This window comes from Schistocerca gregaria, chromosome 2, assembly GCF_023897955.1.
Source record: "Schistocerca gregaria isolate iqSchGreg1 chromosome 2, iqSchGreg1.2, whole genome shotgun sequence".
NCBI lineage: Eukaryota > Metazoa > Arthropoda > Insecta > Orthoptera > Acrididae > Schistocerca > Schistocerca gregaria.
The window spans coordinates 884,144,502-884,164,113 of NC_064921.1; the positions used below are offsets into that span (position 1 = coordinate 884,144,502).

At 41.4% G+C, this 19,612-nt stretch overlaps 1 protein-coding gene across 5 annotated transcripts in view; it reads right to left on the reverse strand.

Annotated features, from left to right (window-relative positions):
• LOC126335308 (uncharacterized) overlaps positions 1-19,612 on the reverse strand; it is a 328,273-nt gene that overhangs the window by 106,365 nt on the left and 202,296 nt on the right. For 4 of the 5 annotated variants that reach the window (XM_049998445.1, XM_049998442.1, XM_049998443.1 and 1 more), the window contains one exon: positions 16,918-17,133. The exons of the other annotated variant lie outside the window; for it this stretch is intronic. In XM_049998445.1, coding sequence (XP_049854402.1) covers positions 16,918-17,133 — 216 coding nt within the window. The remainder of the gene's footprint in view (positions 1-16,917; positions 17,134-19,612) is intronic. 5 annotated transcript variants of the gene reach the window in all.

A 19,612-nucleotide genomic window follows, 5' to 3' on the forward strand; every position in this document is an offset into this window, starting at 1 on the left:
ATAAAGCTTGATAATCTGTATAAACATGGATTTCAGATCCCCATATTAGTGTTTGAAATTTCTGAGTACTCCATACAATTGCTAATAGTTCCTTTTCAGTAGCCATGTAATTTAATTCATGATTATTTAGACTACGGCTAGCAAAAGCTATGGTTCAGTGTTCTACATTATTTGTATCCCACTCTCCTTGGAAAAGTTTGGCAGCAATACCATAATCAGATGCATCTGTTAACAATTTAAATGGTTCACCCATAACCGGATGATGGGAATATGTGTGATTCAACAAGCGCACTTTTGACTTTTTCAAATGCATCATTTGATTCCAAGTCCACGGTACATCCTTTCTTAATAAATGTAAAATTCTTGGGTCATATAGTTCTCGCCCTTGTATGTACCATTGATAATATCCAGCCATACCTATAAAACCTTTTAATTGTCTTAAATTTCTGGGGTGTGGACATTCTTTGATAGCCCTGATGTGTTCAGGGTCTGGTTTAATTCCCTGTACCCCTATAATATGACCTAAGAACTTAAGTTCTTTGTGTGCAAAGTACGGCTTAGATAGCTTTACTGTAATACCTTTCTCTTAACATTTTTTCAAAGTCTTGCACAAAATTAGACAATGTTCTTCCCAAGTAGATGACATTATTAGGATGTTGTCTACATATATTATCAAATCCTTCAATAACTCTCTCTCCTGTGCCTCATCTCACCTAACACACATGTAGATACAGACACAGAGATATTAAGTCCGAATGGTAATACACTGAAATGATATGATTTACCATAAAATAAAAATGCTGTAGCCTTTTTAGATTCTGGATGTAACTTTATTTGCCAATATCCCGCAGTCAAATCCATCGTGCTAAAAAACCATTTTCAAATTTGGATAATAAATCATTGACATTAATTGGTCTGTCTCTTTCTGTTTCTATATGCTATATGTCTATTCAAAGTACAAGTGCCTAACACTAAACTTCCCCCCCCCCCCCCCCATGAACTTACAGATGTAGTTGCCAATATTACCTGGATGATCGGAAAACAGTTCAATGTATTTCTTGATCTAGATTATCTATCTTTGGTGGCGACTGTTCTGTAGCTGTTAATCGCAGACAGTGACACTCAGTTGTTTGTTTTCCAATGCAATTATCCATCACAAATGGTGTCCAACATCTACTATCCCCTTTACCTAAACAAAGTAAATTTTCATCAAAGTTTAAGATAACTTTAAACTCTAATAACCAATCTAAACCAAACAATACATTTCTACTATTAATAGTGTGTGATGAAATAACATACTTCCAATACGACAGTTCACTGGAGTTTCATATTTTACAATTTTTCTTTTCATTCCTGTTATCCCGATTACATTTACTCCAGTCACTGACAATAATGGTAAGTGCTGTTTATCCTGTATCGAGTTAAAGAATGCATTAGATATGAGTGACATCTCACTCCCTGACTCTATAAACATGTTAACCTCCAAAGTTTCCACTGTCCCTACTATTACAAGTTGTGTGTTAGTAGTAACTAACAAGTCTTCCCTTCAACCAGGCTAAGACAACAGTTTTTCCCAAGAGTGCTTTCTCAACTGATCTTTTTTCACTAACAGTAGTCACTGACACTATTATCACAGAATTACAAAAATACTCCATGGTCCTCTTGTACACACTCGCTAAACATCTATGGACTGCCTGACTGGTACTTGTAGGTGCCGCTCGACTGCTGCGTCTACAATCTTCTTGCGACTGAATTTCAAACCAGTACACACAAACATGTGATGCGCAGTAGTTAGAATTCTATCAACCCACACTCACTTCTAAAATGTGTTTGAGATGGTAGAAGGCTGAGTGGTTCTAGAATTCACACAGAAATTCTCGAAACACTACAGTAGTGCCAGAGACTTCTGTTTTTGTGACAGTATTTATCAATCCGTGGTGTTATGAAGTGCTTCTTCTTAGCCTCATTTATTTTGTCTGGATTGAGAAAACAATAATGCTGGACTCTACTATCTGTTTTATTTGTGGTGAATCTGTTTTGGAAGGAGAGACATCAATAGCGACGAAGGGCTTGTAAACTCTGATACGCATCAGCAAGGAACGGAAGGATGAGGCTCACTGTCTTCTACAGAATGCTGGACTGATTGATGTGCATAAGGTATGTTGATATGGATATATTAAGGAATGTAAAATAAGGAAACTAATTAATCAGAATGTTTCAAAGGCAGATGATAAAATTTTGAGATCCTCTTATCCTTATCCACTCAATTTCAAAAAGGACAGTTTCATATGTGTTGAAAAGTGTGACATAGCGGTGGAAACAAAAACAAAACAAAAAAACTCCACAAATGCCGTGGAGTATTTGAAGTTCACTCTTTAACTGTGAAACATATGGTGCTTGAGATAGCACAGAAACGAGCTGATGATTTTGGTAGAAAAATTGCCAGACACATCAACAGTGTTTAGTATTTAGTAGCTGCAGAAGCTCTTTATCATCTAGATTGCTGTACTAAATTAGTTTTGAACCCTTCCTCTGTTCAAAAAAGGGACCACCCTCAAGAGACCAACTTTGATGCTTCTTGTCAAGAATTATGCAAATTTATAGACAGTTCAGAGGAATGTCAATTTTCACTGCTCGATTTGTTGCAGAAAGTTAATGACTCTCTCCCAGAAGGAGAGACAATGACTGTAAAAACTCTCAAAAACAAACTGACTGAACACTTCAGTGATGAGGTCTTGTTTCCCACAATGCCAAAAAATCCCCCAGTTGTATGTTTTCATGGCAATGGCCACAAACTTTTGAATCAATGGTACATTGAATGAGCTGTTAATGAGAAAGGTGAGAGAAAGAGAATACAGAAGCAGCGGCAGCTATCATCTGTGAAGATATAAGAATGACTCCTTGCCAGAGAATGCTGAAGTTATGGTTTCTGAGACTTTACACGAATTTTTGAAGGGTGTGGTTTCATCAAAAAAGAAAAGTAGTGAACAGTCCCCTTGAAAAAATGTACAGCAATATCCCTTGCGATTGCGTCAGCTACCTGGCCTCGTTCATTTATCTCCTCACTGCAACTTGCTCTTCCAGTATACTTGTTTCATAAGTGGGATCAAAAAACATTGTTGAAATTGTCTCGAATATGGGTTTCTGCTCTTCATATAGAAATGTGGCTTTATTTGAGGCTTCTGCCATTCAGTTCTGGAAACCAAATATTTCAAATGATTCATTCCCACAGTTCATTTTCAATAATGCTGATTTCAATACTGCAACAATGACAAGCAAAAGGTACATTCCATGCTATGGGTGGAATCAGCTGTGAGACTCCTGGGAGAGCAATAGAACATCAGAAAGTAACGCAACTCTCTGTCATGCCAAGCTCTACTGAAACAGTGAGTGGCCAAAAAATTAGTCTGCTAAAATTCCGAAGGCAGAACAGAGTTGTATTTGAAGAACTTGTTCTGCAAAATGTCTACTCAGAACAATAATTAACTAAAGCAACAGTACCTACCAATCATGATTGTACTTGTATTATGGGAAAGTTTTTACAGCTTTCTATACCTGCATGGTAAAGTTTTACATAGAAAATCACAACTGGACAGTGTTATACACAATCATATGTGTTAGCGCTTCTATTCATCAACAACCTGACCACAGATTACAGTACTATTTAACTGCTTTAACTTATGCCATCACGGAGGGTAAGAAGACCACACAGCAAACATATATCGTGATGTTTGATCAACCACTCTAAATGATAGCTAAAGATCTGGTTGCTGTGGAGGATAAAGGAGGAAATGAGCTATTCACTAATACAGTTATTCGATTAAAATGCTTTCACTTGATAATGTCTTTTCTAAGAGCAATAGGATTCTTAATGAGAGACAGTGGACTCTCTCAACTTCTGGAAACTGTATATGCTGCAGCTTCTGTTCCCCATATACTTTCTGGTTATGCACGTATGAGGGCAATTCATGCTCACTCTGCAGTGATGTGTGCTCTTTCCATCTAGAAGAGGAAATGATAATCACAGAGGAGGAGAAGCAACATATTAAAGACAGTATTTCTGATTTGAGTGGAAACAATGCATCTTTCGGTGATTTGGAAAATGATCAAGTGATTCAAAAGCTGAAAAATGAATTTGTCAACATAATGGATAATATAAGCAAAGAGGGAAAACATGCCAATACATTCAGCTTGTCATCTTAGTATTGCATTTCATCTTGGCAGAGCATATGGAGAACTGGGAGCTCTACATAGAATGTGTGAGAGCTACGCTCCCAATATTCCATGCAACTGGACACTTTCCTTATGTTAAGCCATATCATTTGTTCATTTTGAATACATTATGGGAGTGGCAGTGATCAATGTGTTACAAATATTTACTATTTAAAACAGTCTTGATCACGATTTATTTATCAAGGTGACCGGTTTCGACCACTGCTGTGGTCATCTTCATACCTACAAGTTGTATACAAAGCTACAATTAGAGGGCTACATAGATTAAAGAAAATACATAAAGTTATAAAGCAATAAAACGATGAATTACCATTGAGTAGGAACCTCTTTCTGTTGGAGAATCACTAATGAAGTAACCAGTGCACGTCTTACTATATATAATGGTGTGTCAGGTGGCAGTTGACGCTATATAACGAAAAGTGTGAGATGATCCACATGAGTTCCAAAAGAAATCCGTTGGAATTCGATTACTCGATAAATAGTACAATTCTCAAGGCTGTCAATTCAACTAAGTACCTGGGTGTTAAAATTACGAACAACTTCAGTTGGAAGGACCACATAGATAATATTGTCGGGAAGGCGAGCCAAAGGTTGCGTTTCATTGGCAGGACACTTAGAAGATGCAACAAGTCCACCAAAGAGACAGCTTACACTATACTCGTTCGTCCTCTGTTAGGATATTGCTGCGCGGTGTGGGATCCTTACCAGGTGGGATTGACGGAGGACATCGAAAGGGTGCAAAAAAGGGCAGCTCGTTTTGTATTATCACGTTATAGGGGAGAGAGTGTGGCAGATATGATACACGAGTTGGGATGGAAGTCATTACAGCATAGACGTTTTTCGGCGCGGCGAGACCTTTTTACGAAATTTCAGTCACCAACTTTCTCTTCCGAATGCGAAAATATTTTGTTGAGCCCAACGTACATAGGTAGGAATGATCATCAAAATGAAATAAGAGAAATCAGAGCTCGAACAGAAAGGTTTAGGTGTTCGTTTTTCCTGCTCGCTGTTCGGGAGTGGAATAGTAGAGAGATAGTATGATTGTGGTTCGATGAACCCTCTGCCAAGCACTTAAATGTGAATTGCAGAGTAGTCATGTAGATGTAGACTAACCAATGAGTTATAAGTCAAATAACAATGTAAAATTTCTTAGTTAAAAGAACATTGTCGTAAATATTCATATCATTTGTACCTCCACGACATGGATAAACCAAAAATATTTTCCATCATATTTTTGCGTGCTGATAAGCCACACACGCTCGCACCCAACTACAACATTGTTTTATCACCCCAGGCCAAACGAAACGTTCAGATACTAGACATCTGGTGGCAAATATGCCAGGGTGTGACAAGTTGTGAATACTATTCATTAAATGAATCATTTTTGTAAAGTTTGAAAGAAGGAAAATAAATTACATTATGGGGTGGGGGAGAGAAAAGCTCCCCCAACAGAGGAGGAAAGTTTTACTTTTACTTCTACATCCCCTAAGAGTATTTTCCCAAAGTTTCAAAACTTTATAAATTTCCCCCCATGTTTCCTAATTTTCCTGGACTTTACTGGTGTACTGGGGTTCTTTTGTACCTTATTATATCGTTCCATCATACACAAAACTCTTATGACACTTTTCTAGCCTCATGTAATATGCAGGAATATTTCATAGCATTAAGCCATCCTATTTTTATCTCCATTAGGGATGATGGGTACATATTAGACAATCTGGCCATTCTCATCTGTATCCTGTCTTTATGATCATGCATCATCACAAAGTGCTTGTACAACATATCTAAGGAAAGTAATTCATTTATTCTGGTAGAAGCCTGTTTCAGTAACTTCTCCCATTTTTCCACTTCTGTTGGCAGACTGCTCACTTTGAGATGGATTCTATCTATGGATTTAGTGTTGTAGGATTGCCGGATCCAATGATGTACACTATACCACATGTAATAAACACTATTTTATTACTCAGAAGCACACATATACAGTTGTATACATTCTTGATTCTCGGTGCATGTGTGTACCGTTTCATACATGGCCACAGATAGCTCGCAAAGAGCTTTTACATGCAACTTGGTCGATAGTTGCCACATTAGCCCCCCACCCCCCCAGAGTGTGGAGCACAAAACATAAATATTGTGGCATACATGTAAAGGAACACACAGGGGTGAGGAGAGGGTGTTCAAACTGAAACCATACCTAACATCACATTACATTACATTAGTAACTGAAGTCTTCAAGCCAGCGAGGGGGGTGGATGGTTTGCCTGACAGGGCGAATCCTCTCACAGCAGTCAAGGGGTCCAGGGAGGGGGTGGTGGGTTGTGAGGAGCAGGGGTAGCGGACCTGAATGCCTGTTTCGGTACGTAAGACTTTTACCATTGATGGGTCAGTACCAACAGTCAAGGGGACAGACTGGAGAAAATGAATTTGTGTTAAGCTGTGAATGGGGAAGCTGGCTCATTCGTAGAAGACACACACAATATCTGGATGCATAACAAAAAACACTTTGGAGCTGCAAATAAAATCTGTGTTGACATTCACTACAACTTCCATATTATGGGTTGACAGAATCTCCACACGACTCATCGTTGGTGACATCACACATTCCGAGGCTGGCCCCTGATACGTCACTAAATCCTAACAGGGGAGAGGCGAGGGGCTGCCTGTGGGAGGGGGAGTCATCAGGTGTCACTCTGTAGGGGAATGTCACACGCACCTGTAGCACTGTCACACGACTGGGCGTGGGTAACATCATACGTGCGGGAGTGGGCGTCACTCACCCACAGACCGTCGATAGGTGCCTCGTGCGACGCGTGTATATCAGGAGGCAGGGGCTGACTGCGTGGAGTATCGGGCAGTTCTCCCCGACACCATGCCAGTTTGAGGCGGCACACAAATACCGGTGTTCCATTAATGAGCCACTTTGAACGTATTGGTATGCCAAGATATGACTCTGTGCAGGCCCGAGTATGGACGTCTGAGTGCCGGTTGGACGATGTCATCGTGCACCATGACATGAGTTCATGACCCCAAGTCCTTATGCAGAAATATGGGAGGGAGCAACTGCGGTAGTGGAGGGGGCACATGAATGTTAGTGATTAGCTCCTTAACATTCCCTACGAATGTCGAGTTGCAGATTTGATCTGGAGGAAGTGAAGGCTCGACTAGCTCTGCTGGGAGTCTGAGGGGTTCTCCATACTGTACTTCGGCCAGGGACACACCAGGGTTCTGTTTGTATGCAGACCGAATGCCTAACATTGCCAATGGTAAAGTGATGGCCCACTCACCTCTGTGGCATATCAGGGAAACTTTAAGAGTTCAGTGCCAGAATTCGACAAGCCCATTGCTCTGAGGGTGGTATACTGTAGTCCCAAATCATTTCACCCCACACAGTTCACAAAGCTGTCACAAGAGCGCAGACTCAAACTGGTGGCCCTGGTCAGTGGTGATAGAAACTGGGCAGCTGGAGTGCAAGATCCACTTCAATAAAAGGGCTCAGGCCACTGCATCGGCTGTGATAATAGTGAGAGGAATTACCTCTACCCCAGCGGGTAAACCTGTCAATGGCAGGCAGTATGTAATGGAAGGGGCCCGAGGGGGGGTAAGGGCCCGACGATATCGATGTGTATGTGCTGGAATCTTCTTTTTACCACATCGAATGTACCCATGGAGGGGGGGCTGTGTATGGCATCCTCCTTTTGCGTGCTCATAAGCCACACATGCTTGCACCCAACTACGACATTGTTTTATCACCCCAGGCCAAACGAAACGTTCAGATACTAGACATCTGGTGGCACATATGCCAGGGTGTGCCAAGTTGTGAATACTATTAAAAATGTCCCAGCGGAGAGGTGCAGGAATCACCAGATGTATGCGTCCTGTTGAAATGTCACACCAGATGGGTGATGAAAACCCAGGAAGTAACCATAACTCTAGTTTTAGTCTTATTTTAACATTGGAGCACAATGCGGAGAATTCAGAATCCTCTGTTTGCAATTTAGGGAGTTCACTGAGGTCCAGTTGTGAAGATAAAACTGACACACAAGATAGAAAATCGGCGACGATGTTGTCTACCTCTCTGTCACATATGTCATTCATAAACTGACATATGAGGTCCATATGCCGAAAATGTCTCAGGGATGAGTCCTTGCCTGGGCTACAGAAAACATGTACCAGTGGCTTGTGATCGATAAATATCACGAGATGGTGACCTTCGATATCATCTTGGATATTTGGTAGCGGCGTTAATAGAAAATAGTTCCCAGTTGAAGGTTGACCATTTATGTTGGGAAGTAGACAGTTTGTGGGAGAAAAATCTGAGCGGCTGTACAACAGAACCCAAAGATTGCTGAAGTACTGCCCCCACTGCGATATCACTTGCGTTTGTAGTAAGTGAGATGGGAGCATCAGGAATGGGGTGAGCAAGTATAACAGCCGTCTGTAAGGTTGACTTAAGCTTATTAAATGCGCGACACATTTCTGGTGTCCACATGATTGATGGAGACCGCAAAGTGTTTTTTCCTGCAAGAGCATCTGTAAGTGGGGCTTGTATGTCGGTAGCATGGGGGATGTGTTTGTGGTACCCGTTAGAGTAGGGAGCAGATGCCATCTGCAGAAATCTTGTGGCCCACAAAAGTGACACTAGTACAACGGAGTTGTGACTTAGCATTGTTCACTGTGACACTTTTTGCTTGTAATAGTTGTAACACTGTATTTAAAATGAATTCATATTCCTCGAGGGAAGAAGAAAAAACAAGTCATCCAGGTACACATATGCAAAGGCCAGTCTCCCAACCAACAAGTCGATGTACCATTGCCACGACTGTACACCATATTTAAGGCCGAATGGCATAAACAAATACTCGAAAATACCGAACTGGGTGATGATAGTGGTTTTTTCAATGTCCACTGGTGCCATTAGCAGTTGGTGGTATGCCTTGTGACAGTCAATTACACTGAAAATTTGTGCCCCATGCAGTTGGGAACCAAAGTCTTTAATATTTCGAACAGGATAATTATCTAGAATTGTTCTGGTGTTAAGTGCCAGATAGTCACCACAGAGTCAGAAAGTGTCATCTCTCTTGGGCGCCAAATGAATAGGTGATGACCAACTACTAGAAAGGTGAATAGTCTTACTGTCTAAACGTTTCTGAATAATAGCTTAGGCATGTTTAAGTTTTTCCTGATTTAAACGCCTAGCCTTTGCGTGTACCAGTGGACCTTCTGTGGTATTGATTCTATCGACAGTACCGTTGTTGATCGCGAACACCGATTTGGATGATGAACCCACACCCAATGCAGTATGACTAACATTTAATGCACACACTTGTGTGTCTCAGGCCAGCGGTTGAGCAGCAGTGATGGTGATCCAGTGGCAGTCCGGCAGTCCGTGTTATGGAGCTCGGTGGGGTACTTGGTAATGTTGTGGGCACAGCTTCTGTGTGGCAGTAGAAATGTCACGCAGTGTCGGCGGCGAGTGCAAGAAAACGGTGTGGAGTTGGGGGAATGACCATGTGTAACAGCTGGGCGACCTGCTTATGAGCGCCCGTGAGCTTTGCTTGCATGGCGGCAATGCATAATCGGAGGGTTTCATTGCTGTCCCAAAGTTCGTCGATGTGTGATCCAAGAGAGAGCACTGCAACAGCGGTTTCAGCTAGTTCACACAATAGAGTGGCACTCTCGAATGAGAGGGAAGAGATATCTGAACCAGTGGTATGGTCTATCGAGTTAGTGTGTCTTGTTGTACGTCAGGTGAAAGCGCATGGGCTAAGAGAAAATCTACCCGAGCACAGATCCATCCACACCTGGCACCTGAGGTGAAAAAGTATTAAATGATAGGCATCTGTGCAGTGTAATGTGGCCCGTAGCGCCTGAATTGGGTTGTGTTCGCATGGAGAATGACATTTCTTAGCTGCGTCGCCAAAGCGGGAATGGAAATAACACCAAGTGGGACGGCGCATGGCATCATCTGTGGAGGGGGTCTTGTTTGTAAATTCCTCCAATGGCAGCGTTGCAGTAGTGCTGGTAGGAGAGGAGTTACGGTGGTGGCTACCAGATGGCGTTGGGTCCACGCGCATGCGCGGAGTGAGCCGTGCGCACTCTGTACTGCACAATGGAAACTGCCGTGCAGGTGTGGCCTGGGGGCCACCTGGGGGAGGGGTGGGGCCTATGCGGGGGAGCAGAATGTTGTAAACCTAGTCTGCGATCTTCAGTTTAGGATCTAGTGGGGCCGAAGATACATGTAGATCGTGAATTTGAACCTCCGGAGGAAGTTTGAGCAACCAGATGGTAACGTCCGGCATATGACGTGTGTCAATCATGGCGCGGAGATGACACCAGTGCTCCGATGGGGATCTGGAACCCAGCAACTCGTGACTGACGAGGCAGATAGCTTCCTCTGCTGATGTGGATAGTCACTTGAGGGTGGTGCATCGGACAAATACATATTTTTCCATAGTGGGGGATGAAGGCACAATATCACAGATCAAGTCCAGTTCATCATGGAGGTGACATAGTAAGCAAAGGAACTTTGAGTTGTCTGTGACACAGTGTAGCTGCAGGACGTAGTCAACCAAGGCAAACCATGTTCGGGGAAGGTCCTTGCGAAGGGGCGGTAGCTTAAGGCAGCAGATGGGAAAGTCTTGACATAACTGTTTGTCAGAAACTGTCACTCCCTGTCCATAGCTCTGCAGGGCAATTGGCTTGGGTGCAGTAGCGGTGCACCAGCTTCCAACACTGTCAATAGCACACAGCAAGAGGCGCAGGTGGCTAGACCTTGGTCAAGAAATCAACGAGTTGGGCATTTGATGGAGTAACATGAACAGATGTAGAATGGACTGGTGCAGTAGAGTTGACTGTAGTTGACTGATGTGTGGAGAATGATGGAGTACAGTTTCTGGGCCCCTCCCCCATAGGTGCACAAAAATTGCTAAAATCACCTAATATTTGTGGAACATGCATGGCAGGAGTGGCGTGTGTAATCGGAAACACTCGTAAAGCGGACGCTGGTAGCGTGAGGGTGGGGGGTGGGGGGTGGGGGAGTGGGGGAGTAGGGGGGCTGGTGCAAAATCTGGAGTTCCATGATAAACATGAAATTTCCTGTCTTGAATGTCCGGCTTGATTTTTACCACCACTGACTCAGATGAAAAGTTCACACTGGCACTTGGGAAACCCGTAAATATAGTCACCGGGGTTTGAGAACATTGTGTCAGCCATTGTTGAGTACTCAGAACACGTGGAAAGTTCATATTTGGTGTAAAATGTTCACATTCGAAGTTTGTGCGCGAAAAACATTCTGCTGGTGTGGAACACTGCCACACGACTGCTGACTCATGTACGGTACCGAAAAGTTATTATTCGTACCTGATGCCGGCACACGTGGCTGTGGGAATGGAGAAGCACTGTCCTGTTGAGTGAGTCGGTATGTTCGGAACTGCTTTGAACTATTGCAAACACAAGGTGGATAATTGGAAAACAATGCTGTAGCATCAGTTGGAAAACCTAGTTGGCATGTGTGTGGTGTAGTGGGCATCAAGCGATCCATTGTGTACTGTATGACGGTACGAGGGTTCGTTGTAGCACTTGAACAAAATTCGGGATCACCAGTATGGGTTTAGTGTTGTAGGATTGCCGGATCCAATGATGTACACTATACCACATGTAATAAGCACTATTTTATTACTCAGAAGCACACATATACAGTTATATACAGTCTTGATTCTCGGTGCACATGTGTCCTGTTTCACACGTGGCCACAGACTCGCAAAGAGATTGTCAAACAAAGATATTACACATGACTTGGTCAATAATCACCACATATCTATGAAATCAGGTACAGAAAAAGTAATACCTCTCTTTTTGGGTGAAAATTCCATATCAGATGTTTTAATACCATAGTTAGTGTCATCGGCTCTTTCAGCCTAATAAACTGCATCATGAACTCTATGCTTTCACAAATCTGTTGTGGATGTATTACGTTCTATGTTCTATTTCCTACTTCTCTGTAATAAGTGTGTGTTTGCTGTCTGAAATGGCTCTGAGTCTCACACTGCTTTTGTTGCAGATTCATATCCCGCAATGGCAAATCTCCTTTTACTTCTGTACACAGCGCAACATTTTCTTCAAGTTTTGTGCTGTCGCAGTCTCGTTTGTATCTGCTTGTCTGTATCATAAGTCACTCCTACCTACTCCTGTGAGCTTACTTCTCTGTTATACCACATGGTTCTGAATTTTCATCAGAAACTTCTTTCCTGATTTTTTGTTGGCAAACAAAGCCTTACTTCTATCTCTCTAGCATGTTCTTTTCTACGGTATTTACTACTCACTTTTTGTCACAAATTCTTTGCTCCAATGGTAATCCTGTTCAGCTATCAGTTGGGCTGTATATGTATGGTTTAGTTTAAGTCTTTCATCGCTGTACTTCAAGTGTGCAAGACTTAATCCATGGGTACGAGCATCAGTGACATCCTTTAATATTACAGCCAAGCAAATCCATAGCCAAAGAGTGTTGTCCCTAAGAGCTATATGGCATGGACTACAGCTGTACAGAGCTTTTGGTACTGATTTCACACATTTGGGACAAAAGAATGGACTGAGATATGAATAAGGAACAACTTAATCCAAGGCCTGGGAACCTGCACTTGCATTTATTAAAAGTCATAAAGATATCCCCTGAAACAGTGAAATGGATTCCAGTGCAGTGTGGTTCTAGTAAAAATAACTATTTATGTAGCACCACAAAACAAAATTACAATAAATGCATGTACACATTTTTTTTCAGTTATGCTGTAACAGAAACAGCAAACAGATAAAAAGAAAAGACTTATTACTCTAATGTGCAACAATATTTTAAACAAGAGTGTATTTCACTGTGGGCATTATAGCCATAGACTGCTTCCTCTCCAGTGATAACATTGCGGTATTTCTATGGGAAGTGCACTGTATGTGTGGCTCACTGGATTGTGTGAAGCCCTGGAGGTTTAACTGGAGCTAGTTGTTCACTTGAAACCGTCATGGGTGATCAAAGATCCATATTTATCAGCAAGAAAGCTGACTTGAGTATGTTATTGGAGATGTTATTCTGACCATGAGATGTTTCAATAACAGTGTTCTTGAAAGTGTGAATGTATGCTATACAGTCCATCGTAGATAGGTTGAAGAGGTTTCTTCTATGCAACGTGTCTTTACGCACATGTGTATTTGCCATTAAAGTTTGTCAGTCAGGCAACTTTGTTGATGCAACATCAAGCAACAGACCATAATAGCTCAAAAAATCAGTGCCAGTGACTGGCTGGCAAACGTCTGATACAAGGAATGGTCATGGGAATCTTCTTTGAAGGCCTATTTCAAAGTTCAGTAGGGATCCACCATATGTGTATTACGGAAGTGTGTGCAGCTTAGAGTTGCTGTTTCTGTATGTTTCTGTGATCTAGTAGTGTTGCTGTCCATACGAAAACGTCTGCTCTGGGATCAACCAAAAATTGAAGATTTATGTTGAGATCAGTTATGAGCAGATAGTGAGATGATTTAGCCTCCTCTCACTGTGCCATGTCCAGTGGGGAATATTCCAGATTTCAGTGTGAGGTTTAGCAAGCTGTTGAGAAACAAATGAACAAGGTGGTGCATATTTCTTTGTGTTCTGCTTAAATTTATAATGACAACAACACACAGCATGTTTCTGCATACACTGCAGTGATTTTGAACTGATTATATATCATGTCAAAATTTGCAGCTACTCAATCTTACTATTCGATTCCAGAATCTACTCTTCTAGATGGGAAAGTCTATCATCTGTAGCTGGAAGTGAAACAATTTCAGCACTATATATAAACTGACTGAATATCTTAATCTCTTGAATTTTGACAGTGAAAATAATCGTTTTTCTGAGAATGTAATGTAATTGGATGGGTAAAAAATCTACTCACTAAGCAGTGGCATGAGAACACACATGTAAAGGAATTAAAACCTGCAGGCTTTCAAAGCCAGTGCTCCTTCTTCTGCCTATAGTGTTGAAGGAGAAGGAAGAGGGGTAAAGGAAAAGGACAGGTGAGGTTTAGGAAATGGTGAGAGTTCGGAAAAATTGCCCAAATCCCAGAGTCATGGGAGACTTACTGGATAAGATGAGAAGGTAAGACTGATTATTGACGACTGCACTGGACGTGGTTCAAAATCTGAGAGCTTAAAGGGGGAAGATAGGGCAATACACATGACAGAGACTACTGCCAAAAGATCCATTGTGGATGAGTTAATAAGACCAAAAAGCTAAGTGCATTGTATCTGAGAGAGGTGAGAGGGGTGGCAAAAAATAGACAGGTCAGAAAATGAAAGATGCAGAAACCTAAAAGGGAGTGAAGAAAGCAATAGTTACTGTGAAGAAATGCCAAGACAAAAGAAATTAACGTAACAATTTGTGAAACAGGCACCAAGGTCATGAATGTCATGTCACATAACTCTGCAACATAATATTGTGTGTTGCCAGTATAAACCCCCCCCCCCCAGTAATTTTGTCAGTCACAGGAGCCATTGCATTGCATTGAGACTTACATCTTGGCTAACAGCTAGGATGGAATACATATGGGTTGGTAGTCATTGAGGAAATATAGAACTTAAAAATTTCATTGGTTACTTGGTTCTGGCAAGGGCACGACCTATCTTTGAGCAAAGTAGATGATTTTTAGTCTTCTAGTTCTAATCCAGCTAGTAATTTTTTGACTTTACATACCTCGAACTCTGATATATGGTTTGCTTTTAAGTCTGTGTACAGGAGGGCTGACAACATTTTTGACACGAGATCCAAAATTAAGTCAGCAACTTCGCAACCTACTGACACCAAAATGTAATCATATTTTCTCACTTCAATACTTATATTCAGAGTAATGAATTGAGATTCCACTTGGGGGGGGGGGGGGGCAGATTTTTCACATTTTTCCATCAGAAACTTGGTATCTCCACAGCCACACATGATATTTCCATGTTGCTATCTTGATGATGTGTTTACCATGAAACTGAATATCTATGAGGTTTTTTAAGTAAGTACCTTCCTGAAATAAAAATAAAACAAGTAGACTTTTCTTAGTAATCTGACTTTTACATTAAAGCCTGTACTTTAATCTACTTTTATACACAATTTCCACAAATATTAAGGCACTAACTGTATCATAAAACCAGCTTTTAATACCGTGCTCGAAGAAATCTGCCACCTGAGCAAAACTTTCAGTAACTTAAATGTTCTATAACAGTTGCATAAAGCACACTTCTCAACACTTACGAGTGATGGGATGCTATGGAAATGGGTGAGAGCTTCTAAAGATGACAATACAAATGTGCATGATAAGAAATGCAATCACCAACCTTCAGTCATTGCTAATGATTTGGTGCAGAAGGATGATGACAAAGTGAGAGAGAACAAACCGCTACAATTTTGACATTATATGATTAATTTCCTTCAAGCATCAAGAAGTGTGCTTCATCCAACTGTTACATAATGTTTATCAAAAGTTATGCTCAGGCGGAAGATTTCTAAGAGGATGACTTTCAGAACAGGTTGTGTGATACAATAAGTGCCTTAATATTGGTGCGAATTATGTAGAGAAGTAGACTGAAGTATAGGCGTTCATGTAAAAGCAAAACTACTAAGAAAGGTCTTCTTGTTTTATTTTTACTTCGAAATAGTACTTCAGAAACATGCCTCGTAAATTAGTGCAATCAAACTTAAGTAATGTTATTGATTTTTCCATACCCTTGATCACATCAGGCTCACCAGCTGTGATGGTAATAAAAATAATTATTTATTTAGCACCATAAAAGAGAACTACAATAAATGCCCATGCTTACCTTTCATAGTTATGTTACAATGGAACTGTCAAACAGAAAAACGAAAGACTATTTATTCCAATGTACATCAATATTTTAAATGAAGTTTGTACTTCACTGCATTGATTGAAATCACACCAGTAATACACAAATGGAAATGTGTATTGGCCCTTAACCAGATGTGAATTTCAAACAAAGTAACAACAGACCTGCCACAGACCACTGGAAGCATGTGGGAGGAGGAAGAATTGAGGGGAGAGCCCATGCTCATCCATCAGCAGTCAGTTCCTCAGCACAAGGTAGCTTGTCAAAATATTACGATCATCGGATACATACATCTGGCTATGGGCTCGACAATTGTTCTGTCATCATTGACAGCAGCTGAAACTCTAGAATCATTTTGACTGGCTAATTTCACACTATAAAGTACTCTCCTACATGTGGGATACATGAAACTTGATGTATGACTACTACTGGTTGAATGAAATGTATGACTACTACTGGTTGAATGAAAGCATCAATCAGTATCTTCACACCCGAACAGAAGCCATACTTTTTACAATTGCCGGTCACTGTGGCTGAGCGGGTGCTTCAGTCCAGAACGGCACTGCTGCTACGGTCGCAGGTTCGAATCTATCTTTGGGCATGGATGTGTGCGATATCCTTAGGTTAGTTAGGTTTAAGTAGTTCTAAGTCTAGGGGACTGACGACCTAACATGTTAAGTCCCATAGTGCTTAAGAGCCATTTGAACCATTTTTTTCTTACAAGTTGTTATCATCTTCACACCCAAAAACAAACATTAAGTTTTTAAATGAAGCTGTATCTGACTGCTGTTATTTCTTACCACCATGACATTGATTTAAGAAAGACATTACCTGGATTTCAGTGTGACGCAGCCTGAGGGGAACATAATTGATTACAAGTTGTTGGATTTGGCCATGAAATCCTTCACCAACTTTCATTGGCTGGTCAAAGTCTGGATTTCTCAAGATGCAAGTGAATGGTGATTGGTGCCTTTCAAAAGAGTTATCGACTCTCAATGTAACAAAACTTGTGGTTATGGTCACAAGAATTTCATGCCATACATCAATCTGGAAACAAAAAACTGTGATAAGAATGTGATAAGAAAATATGAATCATAAAAGAATCACACAAAAGAACAGCACTATTTAGCCTGATGTAGAATTAAAGTCAAAAATTATTTTTAACAATGTTTTACTAAGGGAAGAAGAATCTACTGACAGGTCTCCAAAATAATAATTGAAACACAGCTCACATACAAGCAACTTAAAACATATTATTTGATCCCCCAGGAGAGCTGGAGATGTTATGAAAAGAAGGACTCCTACAAAAACTTGCTTCTTGCAAACCTTGTGTTAATTTGTGTCAGTTTATCGCCACTCTGCTTCTCCGTTCTCCTCGCAATAGTCTTCATACCCCCCATTTTTCCATTTGATATCTGTAATACAGGCAGTTCTTTATCATTAGCATCTATTTTTGAACTGACAACTGTAAACAACAGATGTACATTTGAGTAGCCAGTTGTGAGCAGACAGTATTAAGAAGTCAATGTGCAGTTGTAGTGTCAATGTTGTTGTATCACAAATCTCAATGGAGCAACATCTCTAAATCAAGTGTACAAGACATTCTCCAGAATGTTTTGAAGAAGTGAAAAGTGTGTTCAAAGTTTATCCCACACAGCTCAACTTCAGAACAAAAATGAAGTGTGGACATCTGCCGACATCTGCCACAACTCATTACAAATGCAAAATGTGGTCAATTCTTATTTGGAACAACTCGTCAAGGGCAATGAGATTTGATGTTATGAATATGAAACTAACACAAAACAACAAATTGCAGATATTCACATGAAGGATAAACATAACTGACATTCAAGTCAATTTGACAGTCAAGTTGAATAAACTCCTAATGAAGGACTTTCTGGCAGTTTCATATGGTTGTATGAACATTCTGTCTGTTGTACTTAAGTGGACTTGAGCCATTAAAACCACCATCTTCACTTTCCTCTATTTTTTATTGATCTAGTCTCAAAACTTTTTGGATTTACTGTATAGATAAGTCAGTAAGAACAGTTACAATCTTACAAACTGATATCAGTACTGTGCATATCACAGAACTCTTTTCCAATTTAAAATGAGTTATCTGACAGTCATGCAATTTTGTTTTGTAATCTATAAGGAACATTATTAAACAACCAGCAGCAATTTTTTAAAGATTTTGGTTGCATGCACGTTGTGTGACCTTTCAGCACTTGTTAGTATGCACCTTTGTACGTAAAAATACATTAAAAACAAAGATTCCAAGACTTACCAAGCGGGAAAGTGCCGGCAGACAGGCACAATGAACAAAACACACAAACATACACATAGAATTACTAGCTTTCGCAACCGATGGTTACTTCTTCAGGAAGGAGAGGGAAAGACGAAAGGATGTGGGTTTTAAGGGAGAGGGTAAGGAGTCATTCCAATCCCGGGAGTGGAAAGACTTCCCTTAGGGGGGGAAAAAAAAGGACAGGTGTACACTCGCGCACACACACACACACACACACATATCCATCCGCACATACACAGACACAAGCAGACATATTTAAAGGCAAAGAGTAAGGGCAGAGATGTCAGTCGAGGCGGAAGTACAGAGGCAAAGAAGTTGTTGAAAGACAGGTGAGGTATGAGCGGCGGCAACTTGAAATTAGCGGAGGTTGAGGCCTGGCGGATATTGAGAAGAGAGGATATACTGAAGGGCGAGTTCCCATCTCCGGAGTTCGGATAGGTTGGTGTAGGTGGGAAGTATCCAGATAACTCGGACGGCGTAACACTGTGCCAAGATGTGCTGGCCGTGCACCAAAGCATGTTTAGCCACAGGGTGATCCTCATTACCAACAAACGCTGTCTGCCTGTGTCCATTCATGCGAATGGACAGTTTGTTGCTGGTCATTCCCACATAGAAAGCGTCACAGTGCAGGCAGGTCAGTTGGTAAATCATGTGGGTGCTTTCACATGTGGGTCTCCCTTTGATCGTGTACACCTTCCGGGTTACAGGACTGGAGTAGGTGGTGGTGGGAGGGTGCATAGAACAGGTTTTACACCGGGGGCGGTTGCAAGGGTAGGAGCCAGAGGGTAGGGAAGGTGGTTAGGGGATTTCATAGGGATGAACCAAGAGGTTACGAAGGTTAGGTGGACGGCGGAAAGACACTCTTGGTGGAGTGGGGGAGGATTTCATGAAGGATGGATCTCATTTCGGGGCAGGATTTTAGGAAGTTGTATCCCTGCTGGAGAGCCACATTCAAGGTCTGATCCAGTCCTGGGAAGTATTCTGTCACAAGTGGGGCACTTTTGGGGTTCTTCTGTGAGAGGTTCTGGGTTTGAGGGGATGAGGAAGTGGCTCTGGTTATCTGCTTCTGTACCAGGTCGGGAGGGTAGTTGCGGGATGCGAAAGCTGTTTTCAGGTTGTTGGTGTAATGGTCGAGGGATTCAGGACTGGAGCAGATTCGTTTGCCACGAAGGCCTAGGCTGTAGGGAAGGGACCGTTTGATATGGAATGGGTGGCAGC